The sequence below is a fragment of the Bombyx mori genome, chromosome 27 (assembly GCF_030269925.1).
Source record: "Bombyx mori chromosome 27, ASM3026992v2".
Taxonomy (NCBI): Eukaryota; Metazoa; Arthropoda; class Insecta; order Lepidoptera; family Bombycidae; genus Bombyx; species Bombyx mori.
In genome coordinates, this window is record NC_085133.1 from 10,597,670 (window position 1) to 10,620,455 (window position 22,786).

Genomic DNA, 22,786 nt, shown 5'->3' on the forward strand with positions numbered 1-22,786 from the left:
TTTTTATTGCTTATGGCTTAGATGGGTGGTCGAGCTCACAGCCCACTTGGTGTTAAGTGGTTACTGGAGCCCATAGACATCTACGACGTAAATGCGCTACCCACCTGCCACGGCTGCCCCACCCTTCCAACCGAATCGCATTACTGCTTCACGGCAGAAATAGGCAGGGTGGTGGTACCTACCCGTGCGGACTAACAAGAGGTCCTATCACCAGTCGGTTGCAAGTACTCCGCCACTATTGAGGTTTTAGTTCATGAAATACAACTGAGATTGGAGGAAGATGGTGAAAAGTTGTAGGGCTGTACATCTGAGCTCCGAAAGATGGTTTGAGAAGGTCGCTGTCCTGAGACACGACGTAGTTGTTTATTATAAACGACGTGAACCCCGGAAAACCATTAAAAAGGTGTTACGACAAAGGTATTTTGTATTATTCGTAAAGTAGTAATTTATTCTGGAACAAACGCCTTCTCCGTAGTTATTTAACATCTGTCCGTTCACACATCAAATTACAGGTCAGGTCTAGTTGAGCAGGGGCTACGTTGCAAGCGATTTCTGTTCGCTATAACATTTACAGTGAAAACGACGGTGACTTCTTACCATCAGCTGGGTATAATGGCAATAAATAAAACAGTTTAACTTTAGACCTAAGATGGGAGACGGCTTTTTTGCATTAACTGAGTAGACGAGCTTACGCTCCGGTTGGTGTTAAGTGGTTATGGCATCCCAGAGACATCAATAAAAGTTGCCGCCACATAGCTGGGGGCATGATTAATAGAATATGAATAACGTATAAACGCTTTGGATCTGAATTCAATAAGATGGTACTACTACCCATCTGGGCTTACATACATACCTTGTTATTAGTAATACACGTTATGCTGCCTCATCATTATCCTGCCCTTCTCCCAGTCACCTGGGGTCGGCGCAACATGTTTTCTCCTTCCATACTCTTCTATCATATACCATTTCTTCGCTCACTCCCCTTTTACCCATATCGTCTTTCACACAATCCATCCATTTCTTCTTAGGTCTACCTCTTCCTCTATATCCTTCCACATTCATAGTTAACACTCTCTTACCAACCTCATTTTCATTTCGTCTCATCACATGTCCATACCATCCCAAACGCGCACTCCTCAGCTTCTCTGTCACAGGTGCCACTTTCAGACTTCTTCTAACATATTCATTCCGTATTCTATCCATTCTCGTTACTCCACACATCCATCGCAACATTCGCATCTCTGCTGCATGCAATCACCTTTCATCATCGCCTATGTACTAAATAATCCACGTCATATCCACGTAGAACCAAGTGGAATGGACATGTGGTCATTCATTGGATGTGATGTTTTTTTAATTGAAATCCCATGAAACATTACCACAGAAATTGGGGCACAAGATCCTCAAGTGGAGATCACGTACTGGCAAGCGCAGTATAGGACGATCACCTACCAGATGGACCGACGACCTGATGATAATCGCTGGGTCATGTTGGATGCACGTGGCAACGGACCGGCCACACTGGAGATGCCTATATTCAGCAGTGGACAATGGACAGGCTGATATGACATTACCGCACCACCGGCTTATGCCACCTAACCCGCTGCCGCCTGTCCCTCAGACCGACAGCTAATTCAACACTCGGCAAATTCCCAGTTTCAATTCAACTTGTATTGAAAATTACTCCAAGACTTGTGTAGGTATTTTCAACATAATTTTCATTAATAATTCGTAGATTTATTTTCCTTTGAAACGTGTTTAGTTTTTATTCGATTCATTATTTAAGTGTACTTTGAAGTTTTATATTATTCAGTTTAACTGAGAGATATGAGGGTTGTATCGTTGTATCGATATGCCTGCTATGACTTTAATTTAGCGGGAACCATTTAACCATTATTAGCCCCGGCCTCTGATGTTTAATGATCGTCAGAGTCCGTAGAACGTGAATCCTGCCCCCCATCTTGAGGCATTAAGTACTTCAGAATAACTGCCTTCTTAGTGACGAAGTCTTTACCAAAGAAATTAGATAGATGTTTAGCAGTAGATATTCTACTAGCAATGTGATGATATCACAACACATCTAAAATTATATCCACTGCGTTGCCATGGAAACGTGTTGGCTGTGCCGTGACGTCGGCAAAACATCAAAGAACCGGAAATTAATTGTCTCGGCATTTTAGAATTAACGCCTTTTATTAATTAAGTCTACCTATTGTCTAATTTAAATGAGGTTTAAGACAATGCTGTGTCATTCAAGGCTTAGGGGAAACAATTGTTTTTCGGTGTTTATTGGATTTTTGGCAAGTATAAAAAAGGTTTATGGTGGTAAAGAATGATCCCAGACGTCCGACGTTTTAGAGCGTTCGATTCGCCTCGTAGTCTCCATCGGCCGGGCGTCCTTGGGGTGAGCTGCGCCGGCTGGTTGTAGTGTTGACCGCGGTAACTGCCTTACCTCATCCGGGTTCTGACCTCGGAGGGGATCGGACGCTTGGGCGAAGAGTGCAGGGGAGTCGTTTAGTGGGTAGATCCCTAAAAACATCCTTGGGCCCACGAACTCGCAGTCGTGGACCAGTCCCACATACCACGCGCGCCTCCTAGGCGCGGGGACCTCGTAGGAGGTTCGGCCCCCGGCCCGAAAAAAAAAGTCAAAGAATGATGGTAGGACACATTATGAGTTGGACCTTCCGTGCTCACTTTCAGAACCTGGTCCCTCGTTTGTTGGGGGTGGCTGGCGCGTTAAGCCGGCTTCTGCCCAACGTCGGGGGGCCTGACCAGGTGACGCGCCGTCTCTATACGGGGGTGGTGCGATCAATGGCCCTATACGGGGCGCCCGTGTGGGGCCAGTCCCTGGCCGTGGGGGTGGCGAAGCTGCTGCAACGGCCGCAACGCACCATCGCGGTCAGGGTCATCCGTGGTTATCGCACCATCTCCTTTGAGGCGGCGTGTGTACTGGCTGGGACGCCGCCTTGGGTTCTGGAAGCGGAGGCGCTCGCCGCTGACTATAAGTGGCGGGCTGACCTTCGTGCCCGGGGCGTGGCGCGTCCCAGCCCCAGTGTGGTCAGAGCGCGGAGGGGCCAATCTCGGCGGTCCGTGCTGGAGTCATGGTCCAGACGGCTGGCCGATCCTTCGGCTGGTCGTAGGACCGTCGAGGCGATTCGCCCGGTCCTTGTGGATTGGGTGAATCGTGACAGAGGACGCCTCACTTTCCGGCTCACGCAGGTGCTCACTGGGCATGGTTGCTTCGGTGAGTTCCTGCACCGGATCACAGCCGAGCCGACGGCAGAGTGCCACCATTGTGGTTGCGACTTGGACACGGCAGAGCATACGCTCGTCGCCTGCCCCGCATGGGAGGGGTGGCGCCGTGTCCTCGTCGCAAAAATAGGAACCGACTTGTCGTTGCCGAGTGTTGTGGCATCGATGCTCGGCGACGACGAGTCGTGGAAGGCGATGCTCGACTTCTGCGAGTGCACCATCTCGCAGAAGGAGGCGGCGGGGCGCGTGAGAGACGCACATTCCCGCCGCCGTCGAGCGGGGGCCAGGGAGGCGGATCTCGCCCAAGCCCTGGCCCTCTAAGTGTTTCGGGTCCCCCTCACATGTCGGTCTGGGGACCGGCGAGGGGGGCCTAAGAAGACGACGTGCAAGCTGCTCTACACGCGTTTTACGCAAGAGCATCCGGGTGATGGAAGGCCGGCTATCCTCGACCCACGCTGGTTCTGGCCCAGCGGGGTATTCCGTAGGGTAACCCACTCTAACCGGCGCCATCTAGGCGGGCTTCGGACAGTCTGCCGACCGAGAGGGCCGGTGGTCGTGGCGCCGACGACCGCCAGTCCGGCGTCCCGAGGGGGAGGGTGATGGGAGAGATGTGCTCCGCACTAAACGCTTCACTTTCCCCCCTTTGCCTTGTCATGAGTTCTGTCTCATGCGAGGTTTGGACGTTGGTTGTTGAGCGACAGGAGGTTTTAGTCAGTTCGACTCTGACATACCCCGCCCAGTATCCCTAGAAAAGGGCGGAAGTCCGGCGATTTCTTCCTGACCAAAAAAAAAAAAAAGGACTCATTATGAGCCTGTGCCTGAAGGCAGGTTACTTACAGGTCAGGCAGGTCATGTCTATATTTACTGTCACTCGTGTCGAGACATCTATGGGCTTGGTCACTTCATGCGAGGCTTACTTCGTGAGGTCTTCTATTCAAATACAGACATATAAAATATGCGAAAATTTTCAGAAAATAACTTTACGAAAATAACGCTTTTTCTACTTGAGAACTTATTGAATTTCGAGAACAATATAGGCCGAACTCGCTTAAGGAAAATATCCCCTAAAATAATGCGCGAACAACAATAATACTAAACAAGAATACAGTTTTAGGCCCAGTTTTGTTGTGTCATCCAGAATTCGACAAATAAAATTCGGGTTCGCAGCAAATAAAATCTTTATGCTGAGAAAGTTGCCTTTTGTGGAGGCCATCTACATTCGCAGACTAATGTTTTTTTTTTTGTGCAAATTTGACATAAATATCTAGAGTTGTCTAAAACAAACATCGCCCATATTAAACAATGATCATTGTCATTGCGTCAACATGGTAATTGAGTTGTCGATAAACTTGGCCAGAATCATTGGTTACGCCTGTCTGGCCATCAATCAGAATATGTGGGTATGAGCCTCTATCCACAGCTAGTGCTTAAGCTACTACATTATTATTATTATTATTAATTCTTTATTTCAGTTTTGTTTTTTAAAACCATAACATTTTGTTAGTAGTAATTACTTATATCTATGTTAGTGACTTAAAAAATCTAACACATAACTCTCATTATATATATACATTTTATACCATTACATTTTTTATTTTATTTTTTTCTCCTTCCAAGTGCCTACTGCAAAGGCTATTGATCAGCAGTCCCTCGATCTTGCTCGATATGATTCTCAAAAGACTGTTGCCACTGTCACGAACTCGACGCAATAACGATGCACTTCTCTTCCGCATTATTGCAAAGAAGTCATCGGTGTGAGATGTCGCAAACATTGTGGATGCACTACAAAAGCGCGGCAGTGACAACATCATCCTAAACGCATTATTATATTGAACGCGTAGGGCATTGTAAGCTCTCCGCGTGTATGTGGTCCACAGACTACTGTGATAGTTATAATTATATTCATTTGTTTACTTCATAAATTTAATTAATTTAATTTCTGTCGAGAGTTAGTGTTGCAAGCAGGCCGATTTAGTTCGTTCTTTCGATAACATCTAGTTGAAGTTTATTAATTACAGCGATCAGTGCAGACTGCTTGTTTACAGTCCAATATTGGACCGGTCCCTAATTTAATCTCGACTGAGGTCACTTGAATAATTATTCTAGATGAATACGACAATTGAATCCCAGATTCCAACTTCCTAAAAGTAATAAGGAATAATCAATACAAATTACATGAGAAAATCCTGTAGGAATCCTCAACTCGGAATCGGCGACTGTCGATCGTTCGATAATTTAATTTCCGACAGACTTTTCCGTGTTTTCGTCGCTTAATCAAATAATTTCCGTGAAGTCCCGAAGATTATTCGGTTGTAAGTCGTTTCCATAGAAAACCGTACTCATTTACTGAAAGTAAACCGAATAATATGTTTATTTATAAACTTACTTTTTCGATCTATCAATTCCAAATGAAGATACATTTAGTAAATATGAACAAATTTTCAATGGCCTTTAATGTACCCTATCACCATAATGTCATCCACGCAGCCCACGAGAGAAGAGACTGGCGCAGGATAATCCAGGAAAAAGTTATTAAAGGATGTCACTACCCTCAGTACTAAGGACAAGGAGGAGGATCAACATAAGGCTAAAGACTTTTCATGAAGTCTCCTCAGCAAAATATTCACAAAATTTCACATTTACTGGTGGTAGGACCTCTTGTGAGTCCGCACGGGTAGGTACCACCGTCCCGCCTATTTCTGCCGTGAAGCAATAATGCGTTTCGGTTTGAAGGGTGGGGCAGCCGTTGTCACTATACTGAGACCTTAGAACTTATATCTCAAGATGTGTGGCGCATTTACGTTGTAGATGTCTATGGGCTCCAGTAACCACTTAACACCAGGGGGGCTGTGAGCTCGTCTACACATCTAGGCAATGAAAAAAAAAACCGTAATACCGTTGCTGGCGACGACGTAACAGATGCTATAACGAGTTAGTGAGGCTGAGATGAGGTCGCGAAATCATTGTTACACCACCAAGCGGTTCACAAGTACTTTTTTTGTATCCAAATCACCACTTTCTGCATTGGGGGTAGTAAAAACGCAATTACATGATCATTTAATAACATTATGCAAGATACAGCTTTATTATTTGTGATCAATATTGTGTATAGTGATGTGACAGATACTCACGTCTGTCATGCAATTTGAAATTCAAGGTGTCTTAGAGCAACAGAGATTTTAAATGGATTGCATTAACCGAACGATGCCTATGGGCTTCTGTGTTGCTTGGCACCAAGTTGTCTTCCCGTCTGTGCTAGAAAACAATACTATAGTTAAACGTTTCCAAAGCCTTTATTAAGAAGTTATTAGCAAGGGACTCTATTGAGCTATATCAAGCTAATTACAAGTTTATGAACAATACAAAATCGACTTCGCCTTTCACAATTTAATTTCAATTGTAGGAAATTAACAATAACGTTCACTTTACAAAATTGAATTTCGTGTTGTTTCGAGTGGTAGGTAATGAATTTTCTTAAAACGAAGAAGTCTAAATATAATAAACTTAAAGTTTGTCAGCCAAAAACTGTCATAAACAGATTGAACCAGGGTATAAAGGGGGTATGTAGAAGAAGAACTTAGATCTAATTGAAACTTAGGCCCCTTCCCATCTACATGGAACCAACAGTAGAGCCGGTGCGGCTTGTGAAGCGGCTGAAAAAGCCAAAGCATGCAAATACAGGGCTCTGGGCTCCGAATATGTTTTTGTCTCATTCGGTGTCGAGACCCTTCGTCCGTGAGGTCCTAGCGCTATAAGGCTTTTTAAGGAATTAGCAAAAATATTAGTTCGTTTGCGTTTTTTCGTTTTCGATGCGTTTCCAGAGGTCTTTTTTGCCACGTACCATCCGGCTATGGAATGAGCTCCCCTCCACAGTGTTTCCCGAGCGTTATGACATGTCCTTCTTCAAACGAGGCTTGTGGAGAGTATTAAGCGGTAGGCAGCGGCTTGGCTCTGCCCCTGGCATTGCTGAAGTCCATGGGCGACGGTAACCACTCACCATCAGGTGGGCCGTATGCTCGTCTGCCAATAGGACAATTATAAAAAATTTACATCACAGGAGACTGAGGAGCTGGCAGCTAGCTCCCTTGGACAAAGAATTAGTCTAGCTATTCAAAGGGGCAACGCTGCCAGTATCTTCAGAATGTGGCGGGTAGCCATCATACAACGCAAGATAATTGACAGATGCCTGAATCTCGCTTACGACATTTTCAAGATAAGCTTGCATATATACAAGTTCCGAACAACAACATTCGAACCGTCGGTCTACCGAGCAATATCACCCGCTCGGTGAAAGATCTTCCCTTTGTCGTTTAAGCCTCCCCAAACAGAACCTTGCCTAAAGGGACTCCTTTTAATAACATATTTTAGTTATTAAATTATTATTATTGAAACTTCATTACTGAATTCAAATTAACATTTCCACACTAATATTCATGTACCGTCAAACACAAACAATATATTCGATATATTATTCCTGGATAATTGGATTCAATTCTTAATGAACCTGGGACCGTCCAAATTAATACAAAATTGCTTTAATTAATTCGTCATTAATATTTCTATTATAGTAATTATTTCTGGCGAGCGTCGGTCCCGTGAGGTCTGTGCGTTGTGACTTAAGCTGCTTTCAGACTACGCTATATTATAGTGCCATATAGTGTAGCAGCATATAAGTAGCCAATAATATGTAGTACAGTACAGTGTCAACGTGTCCTTAACAATGTATGGTGCGCGATATTGTTGTGCTATGAGCTATATACTATATGCTATTATATTATAGCGTAGTGTGAAAACGGCCTTACATCTGGTATGTATTAGGAGATTATTTTGAATCATATAATATATGTTATTTATATTAGTTATTAATACTGATATGGTAATAACGTGCTGTAGTGAGAATATTGTACAGGATAATTTTGTAATTAATCATTTCTAACAATTATAAGGATTATTTTTCTTTGAGCTCTTTCAAACGAGATGTGATAAGTAGTGGGTGGTAGGCGACTTAACATTAAATGATCCCTAAAGTTACAAGCTTTGTATGTGTGTGTATTAAATAAAAATGTTTTTTTTTTTCCCTTGTAGGCAGACAAGCATACGGCCCACCTAATGGTGAGTGGTTACCGTCGCCCATGGACTTCAGCAATGCCAGGAGCAGAGCCAAGCCGCTGCCTACCGCTTAATACTCTCCACAAGCCTCGTTTGAAGAAGGACATGTCATAGCGCTCGGGAAACACCGTGGAGGGGAGCTCATTCCATAGCCGGATGGTACGTGGCAAGAAAGACCTCTGGAAACGCACTGTCGATGAATGCAGCGGTTCCAGATAATATGGATGAACTCTGCACCGATGGCGGGAGGTGCGATGATAAAAAGGAGATGAGGGGATCATCTCAAACAATTCCTCAGAGCACTCTCCATGGAACATACGATACAAAATACAGAGGGAACCGAAGTCCCTCTGCAGACCCAAAGGTTCCAAACGATCCGTGTTTACCGTCTATTTTATAGTATTATTCATCTTTTTCCTTCATACGTGTCTTTAAGTGGGCGGCAGAACTCACAATGAATAAGTGTTTGAATTTATTAGATATTCGTATCCTTTAGCAAGGAAATGTGTGTATGTGTGTATATTATTCTAGAAAACATAATAAATACCACATCCAATATACAGTTAGCTTCACGTACATGTCGTGACGGGGAAGTGGACGCAATCACTGCACTTCCCAACTGTAAGGTGCGTTTTCACGAATACAATTAAACTGTTTTGGTCTTTTTAATAATAATCGCAGCATACACCGTGTTTTTACTCTTCCGCTCATTGTGATTGTGTTTTTTTATATACTATCTATACTAATATAATAAAGAGGAAAGATTTGTTTGTTTGTTTGTTTCGAATAGGCTTCCAAACTACTGAACCGATTTGAAAAATTCTTTCACTGTTTAGAAGCCACAGTATTTCCGAGTGACATAGGCTATAATATTTTTTGAAAAAAGTTAGGGATCTTTACTAAAACTCCAATAGTATAACCCAAGGTGTAAGAAAATCACCTAAAATATTCTTTACATCGCATGCCTTGCGAAAACGATTTACGATAGAATAAAGTAATCGATTACTATAATATCTATACTGATACTAATACTAATAATATTATAAAGAGGAAAGATTTGTTTGTTTGTTTGTTTGTTTCGAATAGGCTCCGAAACTACTGGACCGATTTGAAAAATTATTTTTCCATTAGAAGCCGACATTGTCCCTGATGAACATAGGCTACTTTTTTTAATTTTTTTTTTTTTTTTGGTTTCATGTGTGTTTTAATGTTTCCGAAGCGAAGCGAGGGCGGGTCGCTAGTAATAATATAAAACCGTGGGCTACTCCTAAATTCAAAATATATATATGATAATTATATGATGTATATCATATTTATTATCCATACTAGTATTTTAAATGTAAAAATTTGTACGCTTTGATATTTGTTACTACATAGTGAAAACTTGACTGAGCGCCTTTGGGTGAAATTTTATAAATACATATAGCCAGAATTATCACAGAAAATAATTTTACATATCCACATTATATTCTAAAAGGGCGATACTGCGATTACTGGCAAGTAAGTGTAATTCATTTTAGTTCATCAGTTTTAGTGAGAAAGCGGCTTATTCCGGTCTATTCTCGGGAATTCTTTAACACCAATGGCCGCGCCTCTAATATCGTAGAAGACACCGAGGAACTCGTGGAAAATGTCTATTAACCCTCCTTTTGTATGGGGATTAAAGAGATTTTCTTTTAGTTTAGATCTTTAATTCATTTCACGGGAGATTTATAAGAATTGAATTTCGAAACCAAAGAGGCTTAAGAGCTGGAGGAAGTTTGAGGTGAGCCCGTTTATTTCCCTATCAACAGCATTATCACCAAAAAATTTAGTCCTGGTACCGGTCACCAACGCGTTCATCAACAACTCTTGTTGGAATATTGCATCAAGAGTGGCCCTAGGGAGGCATTGGTTGTGTCAGTGACAGTGCTGGCTTCAGCATTTCCATTTAACGCGACGGTGACGTAACAAAGTCAATGCCACCAGCCTCCATGAGTTATCCGTGGAAGTCTCAATTTCATAGGAATAATGCAACCTTAATAAACTTCACCATCGCCGTTCAAATCTCTACACTGGGTGGTACGTAGCCTTTTTTTAATGCTTGGATGAGTGAACGGACTCATAGTCCACCTTGAGACATGAGTTAGAACAATAGATGCCTCATCCTTCAAGTCGAGAAGCTGCTTCACGGCTTAAATAGGCGGGGTGATGGTACATAACCGTGCGAGCTCACATGTCTCTCTACCTCCAGCAAAAGCCCTAACACCAGACTGGCCAAGCACTTCTCTAATTGGATCTTTAATTGGCTTTCTCTCTCCAGTTCTTAACGACAGCGGCCTCGAAGACTTCAACATCACTAAAACAGTCAAGATTGTGAAAGTAGGCGGAGCGGTTTTTAATAACTATTCCCTACGTTCATTTCTGTACGTTGATCTTTAAAAGAATGAATATCTGCTCCCATATCATAACAAAATACAGTCATAGGACTAATGGTGGTAGGACCTCTTGTGAGTCCGCACGGGTAGGTACCACCACCCTGCCTATATCTGCCCTGAAGCAGTAATGCGTTTCGGTATGAAGGGTGGAGCAGCTGTTGTAACTATACTGAGAGATATAACTAGTCAGGTCATAAGTATTGTCACACAGTAAAAACTTTTCTTTTAGAATGCCGGCCACAAAAAACTTATTGAATTCGAATTTCGAATTGTTCATGAAAATAAATATGTATACTTTTAGAATTTTACTCATTTTTAAATATGGAGTGGACGCTTAAAGAAGACCGTGTTGCAGTTATTGCGTTGCATCGTTGCGGTTACGCGCCAATTCAAATTTTTTACATACTGAAAAATTTGAATATAACCAAAAGATTCGTTTATCGTACCATCAAACGATACAATGAAGACTCTAGTGTAGATGACAGGTCAAGAAGTGGTCGCCCTCGGTCTGTTAGGACTCCAGCAGTGATAAAAGCTGTGAAGGCGCTAATTCAAAGAAATCCCAAACGTAAGCAGAAACTGTTGGCCCTTCAGATTGGGCTAAGCAGAACCACGGTGAAAAGGGTGTTAAATGAAGACTTAGGGCTTCGGGCATATCGAAGAAAAACAGGACATCGTTTGAATGCTCGTTTAATGGACCTGAGACTGAAGAGATGCCGCGCTTTGTTGAAGCGGTACGCGGGAAAAAAATATCGGGAAATTCTTTTTTCGGATGAAAAAATTTTTACCGTAGAAGAGAGCTACAACAAACAACATGATAAGGTGTACGCACACAGTAGTGAAGAAGCGAGCAACCGTATTCCGCGTGTCCAACGAGGTCATTTTCCATCCTCGCTCATGGTATGGTTGGGAGTTTCTTATTGGGGCTTAACAGAGGTACATTTTTGTGAGAAAGGTGTAAAAACGAATGCAGTTGTGTATCAAAATACAGTCCTGACGAACCTTGTGGAACCTGTTTCTCATACCATGTTCAATAACAGGCGCTGGGTATTCCAAGAAGATTCGGCGCCAGCTCATAGAGCGAAGAGCACACAAGACTGGCTGGCGGCGCGTAAAATCGACTTCATCCGGCACGAAGACTGGCCCTCCTCCAGTCCAGATTTGAATCCGTTACAGATTACAAGATATGGCAACACTTGAAGGAAAAGGCGTGCTCAAAGCCTCATCCCAATTTGGAGTCACTCAAGACATCCTTGATTAAGGCAGCCACCGATATTGACATGGACCTCGTTCGTGCTGCGATAGACGACTGGCCGCGCAGATTGAAGGCCTGTATTCAAAATCACGGAGGTCATTTTGAATAAACTTTAGTGTCATAAGAATCTATGTTTTGTTAAGTTCATTTTGGTATATGAATGGTTACATAATGAATAAACTTGTTTCAATTATTTTACATTAAACATGTGACAGAATTTATGACCTGACTAGGTATATACCTTAGAACTTATATCTCAAGGTGAGTGGCGCATTTACGTTGTAGATGTCTATGGGATCCAGTAACCACTTAACACCAGGTGAGCTGTGAGCTCGTCCACCCATCTAAGCACTAAAAATTAATAAGAAAATATAAGTAACGTCTTGCTTGTTAAGCTGAGACGCTTCTGAATCTATTTGAGGTAGCATGAATAGCATGATCGATCTAATCAAACCGCGCAGACTAAGCTTGCGTGTTCGGCTATATGTACGCTACCTAATGTTATCTAGACGCCATCCCTTTTTCTATTAATATTCTAGCGCATTATCTATCATTCAGTCTTTTATCTAGGTCACAGAAAATATAACAAATATTATTAGTACCGTGATTAATTCTTAACCGTCATGAATGTGTAAGGGAATATTAGTCTAATTTGTTTTTTGGCTCACGACGGTCAAAGCGTAAACACAAGCAAAGCCTCGTGTTTTAAATTTATTTATGTCATCAAGACCTTCATTCACAGTACGTTTTCAGAAATCTTTTGTCTGAAGGCTGTGACATATGTTTCTTCAATCGAGGTTTGCGGAGAGTAGTCAACGCTACGCTATGACTTGACTGGTATGGCAGATGTCTTGCCTACAATGTCAATATTTTTTTTTAATAATAGAATATGCTAGCTTCGGATAATTAATCGTGCATATTACATGATAGTTGTGCTATTCCAGCTCATGCTCGTGTCCTCGGTGATGCTGCGAGACATCAGCCAATATATACCTCGGAAGATTTTTCGGTAGGCAGCGGCTTGGCTCTGCCCCTGGCATTGCTGAAGTCCATGGGCGACGGTAACCACTCACCATCAGGTGAGCCGTATGCTCGTCTGCCTACAAAGGCAATAAAAAAAAAAAACATAGTCAAGTAGTCCTATATGATGATTAATTAGTAGGAACGATCACATGATCCCCTACTTATTGCTAATACTTCTTCATTAGCCGCCTGTAGTGGTACTATTTTCTTCTCATTCTTGTTTTACTCTCTCTAACTCAGGTTGGTAGCGCGGTATTACCACAATCTGGAATTCCACTATAATTCTAATGCAATTCTAATTCCCAACTATAGGCTCGAGTGGAATATCAACTTTACCAATATGCACATAAATGTAAGTAAGATCTACTTCGATATATTGTAACCAAAAAATATGAATCAAACAGACCTAAAGCCGTTATTGAACAAGACAAGACACGAGTACCTCGGCTGCAACTATGCCACTTGAAATAGACTCGAGTCAACGGCCCTTCAACGTTTTCTTGAATCTAATAAGGTAGTCTAGAAAGTTCGAGGAGCTGCAGAGCCCTCCAATGTTTTAAGAGAATTTGAAATATTGCGCAACAAGAACTGTTTAGCAGAACGATCGTAAACTTAATTTAATAAACCAGTAAATTCCACACTTCGCTGTGACTATCGGTAAATGTCTGAAATGCATTAAAAGTAATATGCAGTAAGCAACTTTTTTTTTTTATTGCTTATTGCTAAATGGTTACTGGAGCCCATAAACATCTATGGCGTAAATGCGCCACCCACCTTGAGACATCAGTTCTAAAAGGCCTCAAGTATAGTTACAACAGCTGTCCCACCCTTGAAACCCAAACGCATTGCTGCTTCACGGCAGAAATAGGCAGAGTGGTGGTACCTACCCGCGCGGATTCACAATATGTCCTACCACCAGTAAAAAGAGCTATTTGGTCGAAGCATTACTGACGTCCATAACCGCCGGAAACTGCATTATCATTAGGTGAACCATATGGTCGTCGGTCTACAAGACCAATAAGAGTAAATAGGTAATACAGGACGGGGATGATCCTGGTACCAGATCGAGTCACGTACAGTCCCTAACGTTTGAAGATCGCACAAAAAAAACTCAGATATACTCAATAATAATGCTCATATAGACATAGGTCCCTTCGATTTCATGATTTTACACATGTTGTAAGAAAGCATTCGAGAGGATTACAGTTCCTTTTTGGTAAAATCATGCACAAAATTATTTAAATAAAATCTTGTAGAAGCATCAACTACAGCAAAAATCTTGTTATACCTTGTTTACTGTCACAAATCCATGATACGTTCCGGTTTTAAGAGTGGCATAGCCGTTATATAATAAAACTGGGACTTCCACCTTTTCCATATCTTGTGACGAGAGGCGGTATTCTAGACGGTGCTTATATGTTGTGTGTGTCTGTGTGTGATGTCCAGTGCCATTAACTTTTTAATACGAAGTGGACTTTGAACTTGTTCAACAATATCGTGCAATAAAAAAGCGGTCACTGGAGCCCAAACAATATATCTCCTTCTAATTCAAATTTCTAGTCCTTGTGCTAGAGTCTACAAGGATCAGTAACCACATTCTGTCACAGAGTTAATAAATATTTTCTTTGTTACCAGGTTGGTCGTGGTCTATCTCTCAGATATTAGTGCAAAAAAAAACGGTTCATGTGTTATTCATTTTAAATTATATTTATATAGCTTACCGTAATCTAATTCAAATTCCAAGTTGTAGCGTTAACTCTATTTAAATGGCTCAAATGATTGACTCTACAATTCGAAACGGTCATAAAATCGTAAGAAACTATATTAAAACATGATTTACTAATCAAAAGTAAACAGTGTCGGTAGAGAGATATACAGAATAAACGTGCAGTAAATATTAGAGCTCCGTCAATATTATATTACAAAGTTTATGAAGTCGTAATATAGACACATTTAAAATAAGGTTCCACGAAATTGTGGGAGTACTATTACGGGAAGATATCAATGCAAAATAAAGAAGTGTACAGAAGAAAATTAAGCGCTTACAATTTCTAGAGAACCAAACCATGGTAATATTGAGGTTATTCTTAGTCTATTTGGCCGTGAACTTTGTGGACCTCGTTGGAGAAAAGGCATTCCAGGCATGTCAACAATACGGTCAAACCATGTTGGAGTGCCACAACATTCTATACCCCTCAGCTAGAGTGAGAATTCCAATTGACATTCTCTTATACCCACACATGGTCCTCATTGGGTTTAGAAAGGAAATTCAAGACGCACCAGTCTGGAAATGTGGTGGAACTTTGATCAGCAACACTTGGGTTCTAACAGCAGCTCACTGTGCTGAGGACCCGCATGAAGGACCCGCCAGTGTATTAAGAGTTGGTACAGCGACCTTCGAATTTGATGAAGTGGATGAACTCGCCCAAGAACGAACCGTACTTAAGGTTATCTCCCATCCACAATACGAACCGCCTTCGAAATATAATGATATAGCGCTAATGAAGGCTAATCCTCCCTTCCTATTAACAAGAGATATTAGAATAGCATGCCTCCCATCTGATGATAAGGAGAATTATAAAAGTTTGACTGCAACAGGATTTGGCGTCACTTATTCTGGTGCGATGAAAGGCAGCGAGACTCTCATGAGTGTGGATGTAAGTATAGTCAACCGGAGTTTCTGTAACCAATCGATGAAATACTTGATCAAGAGGAAGATTTTGGCTCGTGGGATAATCGAAACTCAATTATGCGCTGGTGATTTTGAGCACGGCGGTAAAGATACGTGCCAGGGTGATTCGGGCGGCCCTCTCCAAGTAATGGAAGACGGAGTGGACTGTATTCACACGTTCCCTCTGCACACGGTCGTAGGAGTGACGTCTTTCGGACGGGATTGCGGAAGAAAACTGTCTCCGGGAATTTATACTAAAGTATCTGAATACGTCGAATGGATTGAAGGCGTCGTTTGGCCGTGAAGTCAATGTAGAGCGTGCGTTGTAACGAATCGATCTGTAGTGTGAAGTAACGCCGCTACGTTTATCGATAGCTTTAGTGTTAATTACATATTATTATGTGTTTGAAAAGAGTGTTTAAAATGAATATTTTCTTAATGTTAAAAATATTACAATTTTTTTTTTTTTTTTTTTTATTGCTTATATGGATGGACGAGCTCACAGCCCTCCTGGTGTTAAGTGGTTACTGGAGCCCATAGACATCCACAACGTAAATGCGCCACCCACCTCGAGATATAAGTTCTAAGTTCTCAGTATAGTTACAACGGCTACCCCACCCTTCGAACCGAAACGCATTACTGCTTCACGGCGGAAATAGGCGGGGTGGTGGTACCTACCCGTGCGGACTCACAAGAGGTCCTACCACCAGTGATAAAAATATTTATAAATATATTTATGTATATACATAGATATAGTATTTCTAAATTTGTTTAAATATAATTTTATAATTACCCCCATTAAGTTATGTTGTTCCATCCATCTCTCATTCTCTCGGCACCACCCACCCTCTGATGGGAATGAATGAAACGGCATTTAGTCCATCCGTATACAGCTTTGGTTTTGTAAATAAAGGATCAATGAATTCACGGCTCCGTGTGGAACTGGCAGAATCCTTAGACGTGAGGTGTTTAGAAAGCTTCTGTAGCCCCTCAGGTAGATGGAAGTTTTGCCTTGCGGGTATTATCAATATAGAGGCCTGGAATCACTTTGGAATGAAGCACTATATGATTGTGTGCAATCAGGCAATATGTACATATACTTACAGATGTTAATATCGTTATTAAAGAGCGGTTTTATATCCGGATCCTAATCCATTTCAAGCCCAATTTGTAACTATTTATAAGTATAAAGATTGTTAATAGTATAATAATTCTAATAAAACATAAGAATCTCGTTAATTGTAACATTGGTTGATTATCAACTGTTTGGTTTGTTCAAATTATTTTTATCTATATATGAATGTCAAAAACTTTGTTTTACTGGTGTTAGGACGTCTTGCGATATTCGTGCTGCAGTGAAGCAGTAATGCGTTTCGGTTTGAAGGGCGGGGAAGCCGGTTGTACTGTTAAAATTGAGACCTTACAACTCATGTCTCGAGGTGTGTAGCATTTACGTTATAGATGTCTATGGGCTCCGGTAACCACTTAATACCAAGTGGGCCGTAAGCTTGTCCACCTATTTAAGCTATAAAAAAACAACTATTCAAATGCAATCATATACACAGCGTACACAAGCAAAGATAACAAACAATCAAACAAAGCCATTTCCAGATCACGCACAGTGTGAAATCAGGACGAAGCGATTATCCTGGGGGGGGGTGCATTTCTGTGACGTACCAAGGAACATCTGGGGAAGTTTGTGCGAGTTTGGAAATGGGTTGTTTGTAATCTAAGACGACAAATCCGTATTTAAATTTGTATTTCGATCTACGATGCTTGTTCTAAGAAAAAACGGAGGACGTATCAAATATGTATTTATCTTTTTTATAATTTACTTTCTATATTGCATCACGAATATAGGGATTTACTTTAGTACTTAGTAATAATAATTTAATATACGTGGCTTCAATATTTCGGTGAATCGAATGAGATTTTTTTTTTATTGCTTAGATGGATGGACGAGCTCACAGCCCACCTGGTGTTAAGTGGTTACTGGAGCCCATAGACATCTACAACGTAAATGCGCCACCCACCTTGAGATATAAGTTCTAAGGTCTCAGTATAGTTACAACGGCTGCCCCACCCTTCAAACCGAAACGCATTACTGCTTCACGGCAGAAATAGGCAGGCTGGTGGTACCCACCCGTGCGGACTCACAAGAGGTCCTACCACCAGTAATTACGCAAATTATAATTTTGCGGGTTTCATTTTTATTACACGATGTTATTCCTTCACCGTGGAAGTCAATCGTGAACATTTTGTTTTGTTTTTCCAATTTACCAGAGCAGAGCAGGTACCACTTACGGCCCACCAGATGGTGAGTGGTTACCGTCGCCCATAGACCTCAGCAATGCCAGGGGCAGAGCCAAGCCGCTGCCTACCAATAAACCAATGTACCAGTGTAGTGCTCGTGAGCAGTCACCGCTTAATAATAAAATATTTAGGGTTGTTCTGTCCTGAAAAATAATATAAAAATTCCTTATCCTTCGTAATACGTATAAAATATTTGTAATGTATATAAATTCTTACTTGACTGAAGATTGGATCGGCGTCAGGCGTCTACTTATCAGACAACCGAAGTCTATATAATTGTAAGACCAAAACAGATTTATATCTTAATTTTATTGGCCAGAATATCATCACTACTTCTCTTCCCGTAAAAAACGACTAAAGGGTTCACAGGAGAATGGTCTTCCAAAGTATTATGCCAGCATATCGCGATCTTATTAACTGTAACACCGCCACCGACCTGCCTATTTCGGCCTCTAAGCAATCCTAAGTTTCTGTTGAAATGGTGAGACACTTATTACGTATCATAATTGAGACTTCAGCCCTACATCTCAAGGTGGGTAGTGGCTTTATTGTATGCTCCAACGGACTGTCCCATGCTTCCGAATATACTTTTTTGGAGTGCTTAGAAAAAAAACCCATAAAATACTGTTCGTATGTTGATGCGTTTCCTCAGTCTCCATACTTCCGTAATCCGATGTGCAAAGGTTTGAAGTCAGAGCTTGATAGGTCGTCTTCTGACAACGATGTCTTCGCGAGAACTAAGCCATCCTGAGGCACTTATTATGAATCATAATTGAGACTTCTGTCCTTATATCTCAAGGTAGTGGCTTCATTGAAGCTCCAACGGACTGTCCCACGATTTCGAAAATTCTTTTTCGGAGTATTTAAAAAAAGATGTGTGGTGTCGTGGGACGCCGGATAGGAACGAAGTTTCTTATTATAAAAATATTAATTTTAAGTTATATTCGAGATATAAAGAAAATTTAACTGGAGGTTTTGCAACAACCCACGGTCATTCGGTAACGTGCGAACTTATTGTGGTACACTTCATTAACGGTTGTTTGCATAAGAGTTAGTGTTTTGCGCAAACGAACGCTCTAAGATCGAGGTCAATGAATGATAAAAAAATATGTACTTTTTTGTACGTTATTACAAAGTTAAGTCGTACACTGTGTGCATTACTAATAAAAATCTTACGTTACGGACGTTTTTTTCCGGTTAGAGTACCCCTCCGCGTTGTCCCTTAGGGAACTTCGTTCCAAAAACCATAATACTATTCGTATGTTAGGGCGCTTCTTTTGTAGTCCGACGTGCAAAGCTTAAAGTCCGAAACTCGAACGGTCGTCTTCTGGTAACGAAGTCTCCGCGAGAAGCCCGCATCATTAGCAATAAAAACAAAACTCAGCGAATAAAATCACATACCCGACGACTTCATAAACGCGGGAACGTAAAAAAGTATTTTACCTGAAACAAAGAAAAAAAAAATCATGAAAAAGGTTTCACGTCTCGCCCTCGGGGGGCGGGCGGGGAAATAAGAAATATGTAAATGTCACATGGGGGAGGACAGATGCGAATCTTCAAGGATTCCAAGGTCTTAGTGATCGAGCGGCAGAGTGTTGTGTTAGGTCAGAACTTTGAAGCTCGCAGGTAAATATATGGATGTGTGTATGCCTGTATGTATGTATGTATATTATATATGTGTATGTATTTGTAGCATAATATAAATTTCATTGCACCTACCACTATTTACTCTTTACCACCTTTGGTCGTGTGGTAGAGAATGCCTTGGGCATTAAGTCCGCCAATATAAATTTTACGTGAAGTGTAATAAATAAGAAATAAATAATGCAATGTTTCCTAATCAAAATTACAAACCTTCAATTTTATCCAGAGTTCTGTAGCAAATAGTTTATTTTTATATTTTTACTGGTGCTAGGACCTCTTGTGAGTCACCACGGGTAGGTACCACCACCCTGCCTAATTTCGGCCGTGAAGTAGTAATGCGTTTCGGTTTGAAGGGTGGGGCAGCCGTTGTATATATACTGAAACCTTAGAGCTCACATCTCAAGGTGGGTGGCAGCATTTACGTTGTAGATGTCTATGGGCTCCAGTAACCACTTAGCACCAGGTCGGCTGTCATCTCGTCCAATCACCAAAGCAATAAAAAAAATAAAAGTAATGATGCGTTTACTTGTAAGATACCTTACTTGTTTTCCTAATGTAGAAGAGCTTTCATGTAACTCTGTTGTGTGACCAGAGCCCATAGACCGCAACGCGAACCTCATATCCACCTTAGTGTCTGAATGCCCCGTAATACAAATTGGAAAGCATGACTGCTTCGTGGCGGAAACAAGCTGGGTGGGTGTTTTATTTTTTTTCATTTCTCAAATAATCAGGTTATGCTGAAGTTTAGTAAAACGCTTCGTCTTATAAAAACGCTATCGCTTATACAATAAGGTATGCAGTTAAACGATAACGGCAGGTTTCGCGTCCACTTACAGTTATCCTGCTGTATCCTTCTGTTTATGTTTCGGGTTATTTTCATTGTTTTAGGGTTGAAGTCAGCCTATTTAAAATTAATTGTTTGGCATTTAAAAATCTCTGGTTTTGTGGAACACTTAGCGTAAACCAACGATAAGATGAGATGTAGTAGTAGTGACATGAAGAGGTTTTTTTTATTGCTTAGATGGGTGGACGATCTTACGGCCCACCTGGTGCTAAGTGGTCACCGGAGTCCATAGAACGTACGTCAAAACCGCCACCTATCTCGAGACATGAGTTCTAAGGACTCAGTTTTTACAGAACATCGACTGCCCCACCCTTCAAACCGAAACGCATTACTGCTTCACGCCAGAAAAAGGCAGGGTGGTGGTACCTACCCGTGCGGACTCACAACAGGTCCTACCACCAGTATTAAGGCCGGCCTAGTATATTCTTTAGTACTTTAGTAGATTCATCCTGATATACAACGAAAAGATTCAAAAAGTATGGTTCAAAAGTATTAAATATAAAATAATATAAAAGATTCAAAGGTATTTAAACTTTCAAATATCAAATCGCATGTTATATAGACGCGATATCCGGAAAAACAAAACTGTATCCAGCCCAGAATCCAATCTAGACCCAGTACAAGAAAGATAGGGCATATATAGGCATATATATAATATAATTAGTCGATTATACTACTTGTTGTTTGTAATAGCATTAAGCAAAATAAAGAACAAAGTGTTGAATTAGCGAGCAGAAGTTAGTTTTACGTGCTTTGAAAGATCTCTATCATTTGAAATCTTACAGCCCTACACTTGCCTCCAAGGGATCTTAGCTTATGTTTTAAATTTCTTAGTATCTACAAAACCGCTTTGAATGCTGCGAATATCCAACAAATGAAAGATGCTTATAACACTTTCTTTGAAGTACCTGACAACAACGCCTCCTCTGTGCAAGAACCAGAGTTGCAGCAAGTACTCCGGTGATTTTATACAAATTATTCCAAGGTCGTAGATCGAAAGACCGAGAGATTGATAGTCTGTTGAATAAACTAAGAATTGTCTTGTGATCGAAATTCGACTATAATTACTGACTCCTTAAGATTTAGATTAATCTAATGTATTGAGAGGTTCTGTTATATTTTGTTGTTGTCATTTTGGAAAAGAAAATCCGTTGACAAACTAAAAATAAAATGGTACTTAATTTTTTATATATACGACCTATTTATTTAAAGTAACTTGTAAATACATAATTGCTATATGGAGAGTAGTCATAGTCAGTAAAAATTTCAAAGGCACAGTATTATAGCCAATGTCTACGAACGCTTCGAAATTACGTCAGAATATTTTTTTATAAAGAAAATTCGTAATCATCCAGTTGGCGGAGTACATTAAAAATAACTTATTTAAGTTAAGATTAAGTTGTGAAGTCATCTTATTACTTGCGAGAGCAATTCTGAACTTTACACAAAAGCTCGGGTAGTGCTTATTTTAACTTTTAATTCGTCGTTTTTCTTGAGATTTTCGGCTTAACATCATTTTTGAGACGCAATTAAGTATTATCGTTTGTGGTCGCGCAATGCCGTAACAAGAGACCCTGGGAAAGTTCGGTAATTTTTATGAATGTTCCGAAATGAAATAAAATTATAAACGAAATAGAAAAGCAGTTAGTGTTTATTCTGGTGATTATTTAAATTAAATGGGTTACCGTTTTTTTGTTTTATATTCACATGGGAGGTTACATTAACCACGGCAATCAAATATTTAGAAGCAGTGGAAAGATGGCACAGTGCTCATATTTAGACCACTCTGCTATCATCTACTATCAAATTATTACATTTCTTTCAGAATCATCAGATTGAATCAGATTGAAACAGATTATAACTTCACAAAATATTGACATCCTTCTCGGGAAGTTGGGTAAAAATCAGACAGATATTAAAAACGCTTAATTTACCGAAAACATTCATTAGAATGACCACAACGCATCGCTATTCCTGAAAGACAAATAATCCTTTCATGAAAAAAAAACCTAGACTTTAAAAAACGCTCAAAGAGCTATCCAACTCCTTTGAATGTATATTTTTCAGTTTGAAAAACGTTGAGTATTCTTTTCTTTTTTACAAGGTACAATGATTTCATCCACGCTAAATCCGTACCTAATTCTTATGAAATAGCGTATAATTTTAATTAAATACTAGCGACCCGCCCTCGCTTCGCTTCGGAAACATTAAAACACGTATGAAACAAAAACAAAAAATTAAAAAATAATTAAAAAAGT

General features: G+C 40.7%; 2 protein-coding genes across 2 annotated transcripts in view; one reads left to right on the forward strand and one right to left on the reverse strand.

Annotated features, from left to right (window-relative positions):
* The window catches only part of LOC101743883 (uncharacterized), a 399,362-nt gene that overhangs the window by 142,630 nt on the left and 233,946 nt on the right, over nucleotides 1-22,786 (reverse strand). The window lies entirely within an intron of this gene.
* LOC100301506 (male reproductive organ serine protease 1) lies at nucleotides 14,910-16,485 on the forward strand. The gene is given in 2 exon segments (NM_001160202.1): nucleotides 14,910-16,182; nucleotides 16,448-16,485. A coding segment is annotated over 1 exon segment (909 nt). The 5' UTR covers nucleotides 14,910-15,122; the 3' UTR covers nucleotides 16,032-16,182; nucleotides 16,448-16,485.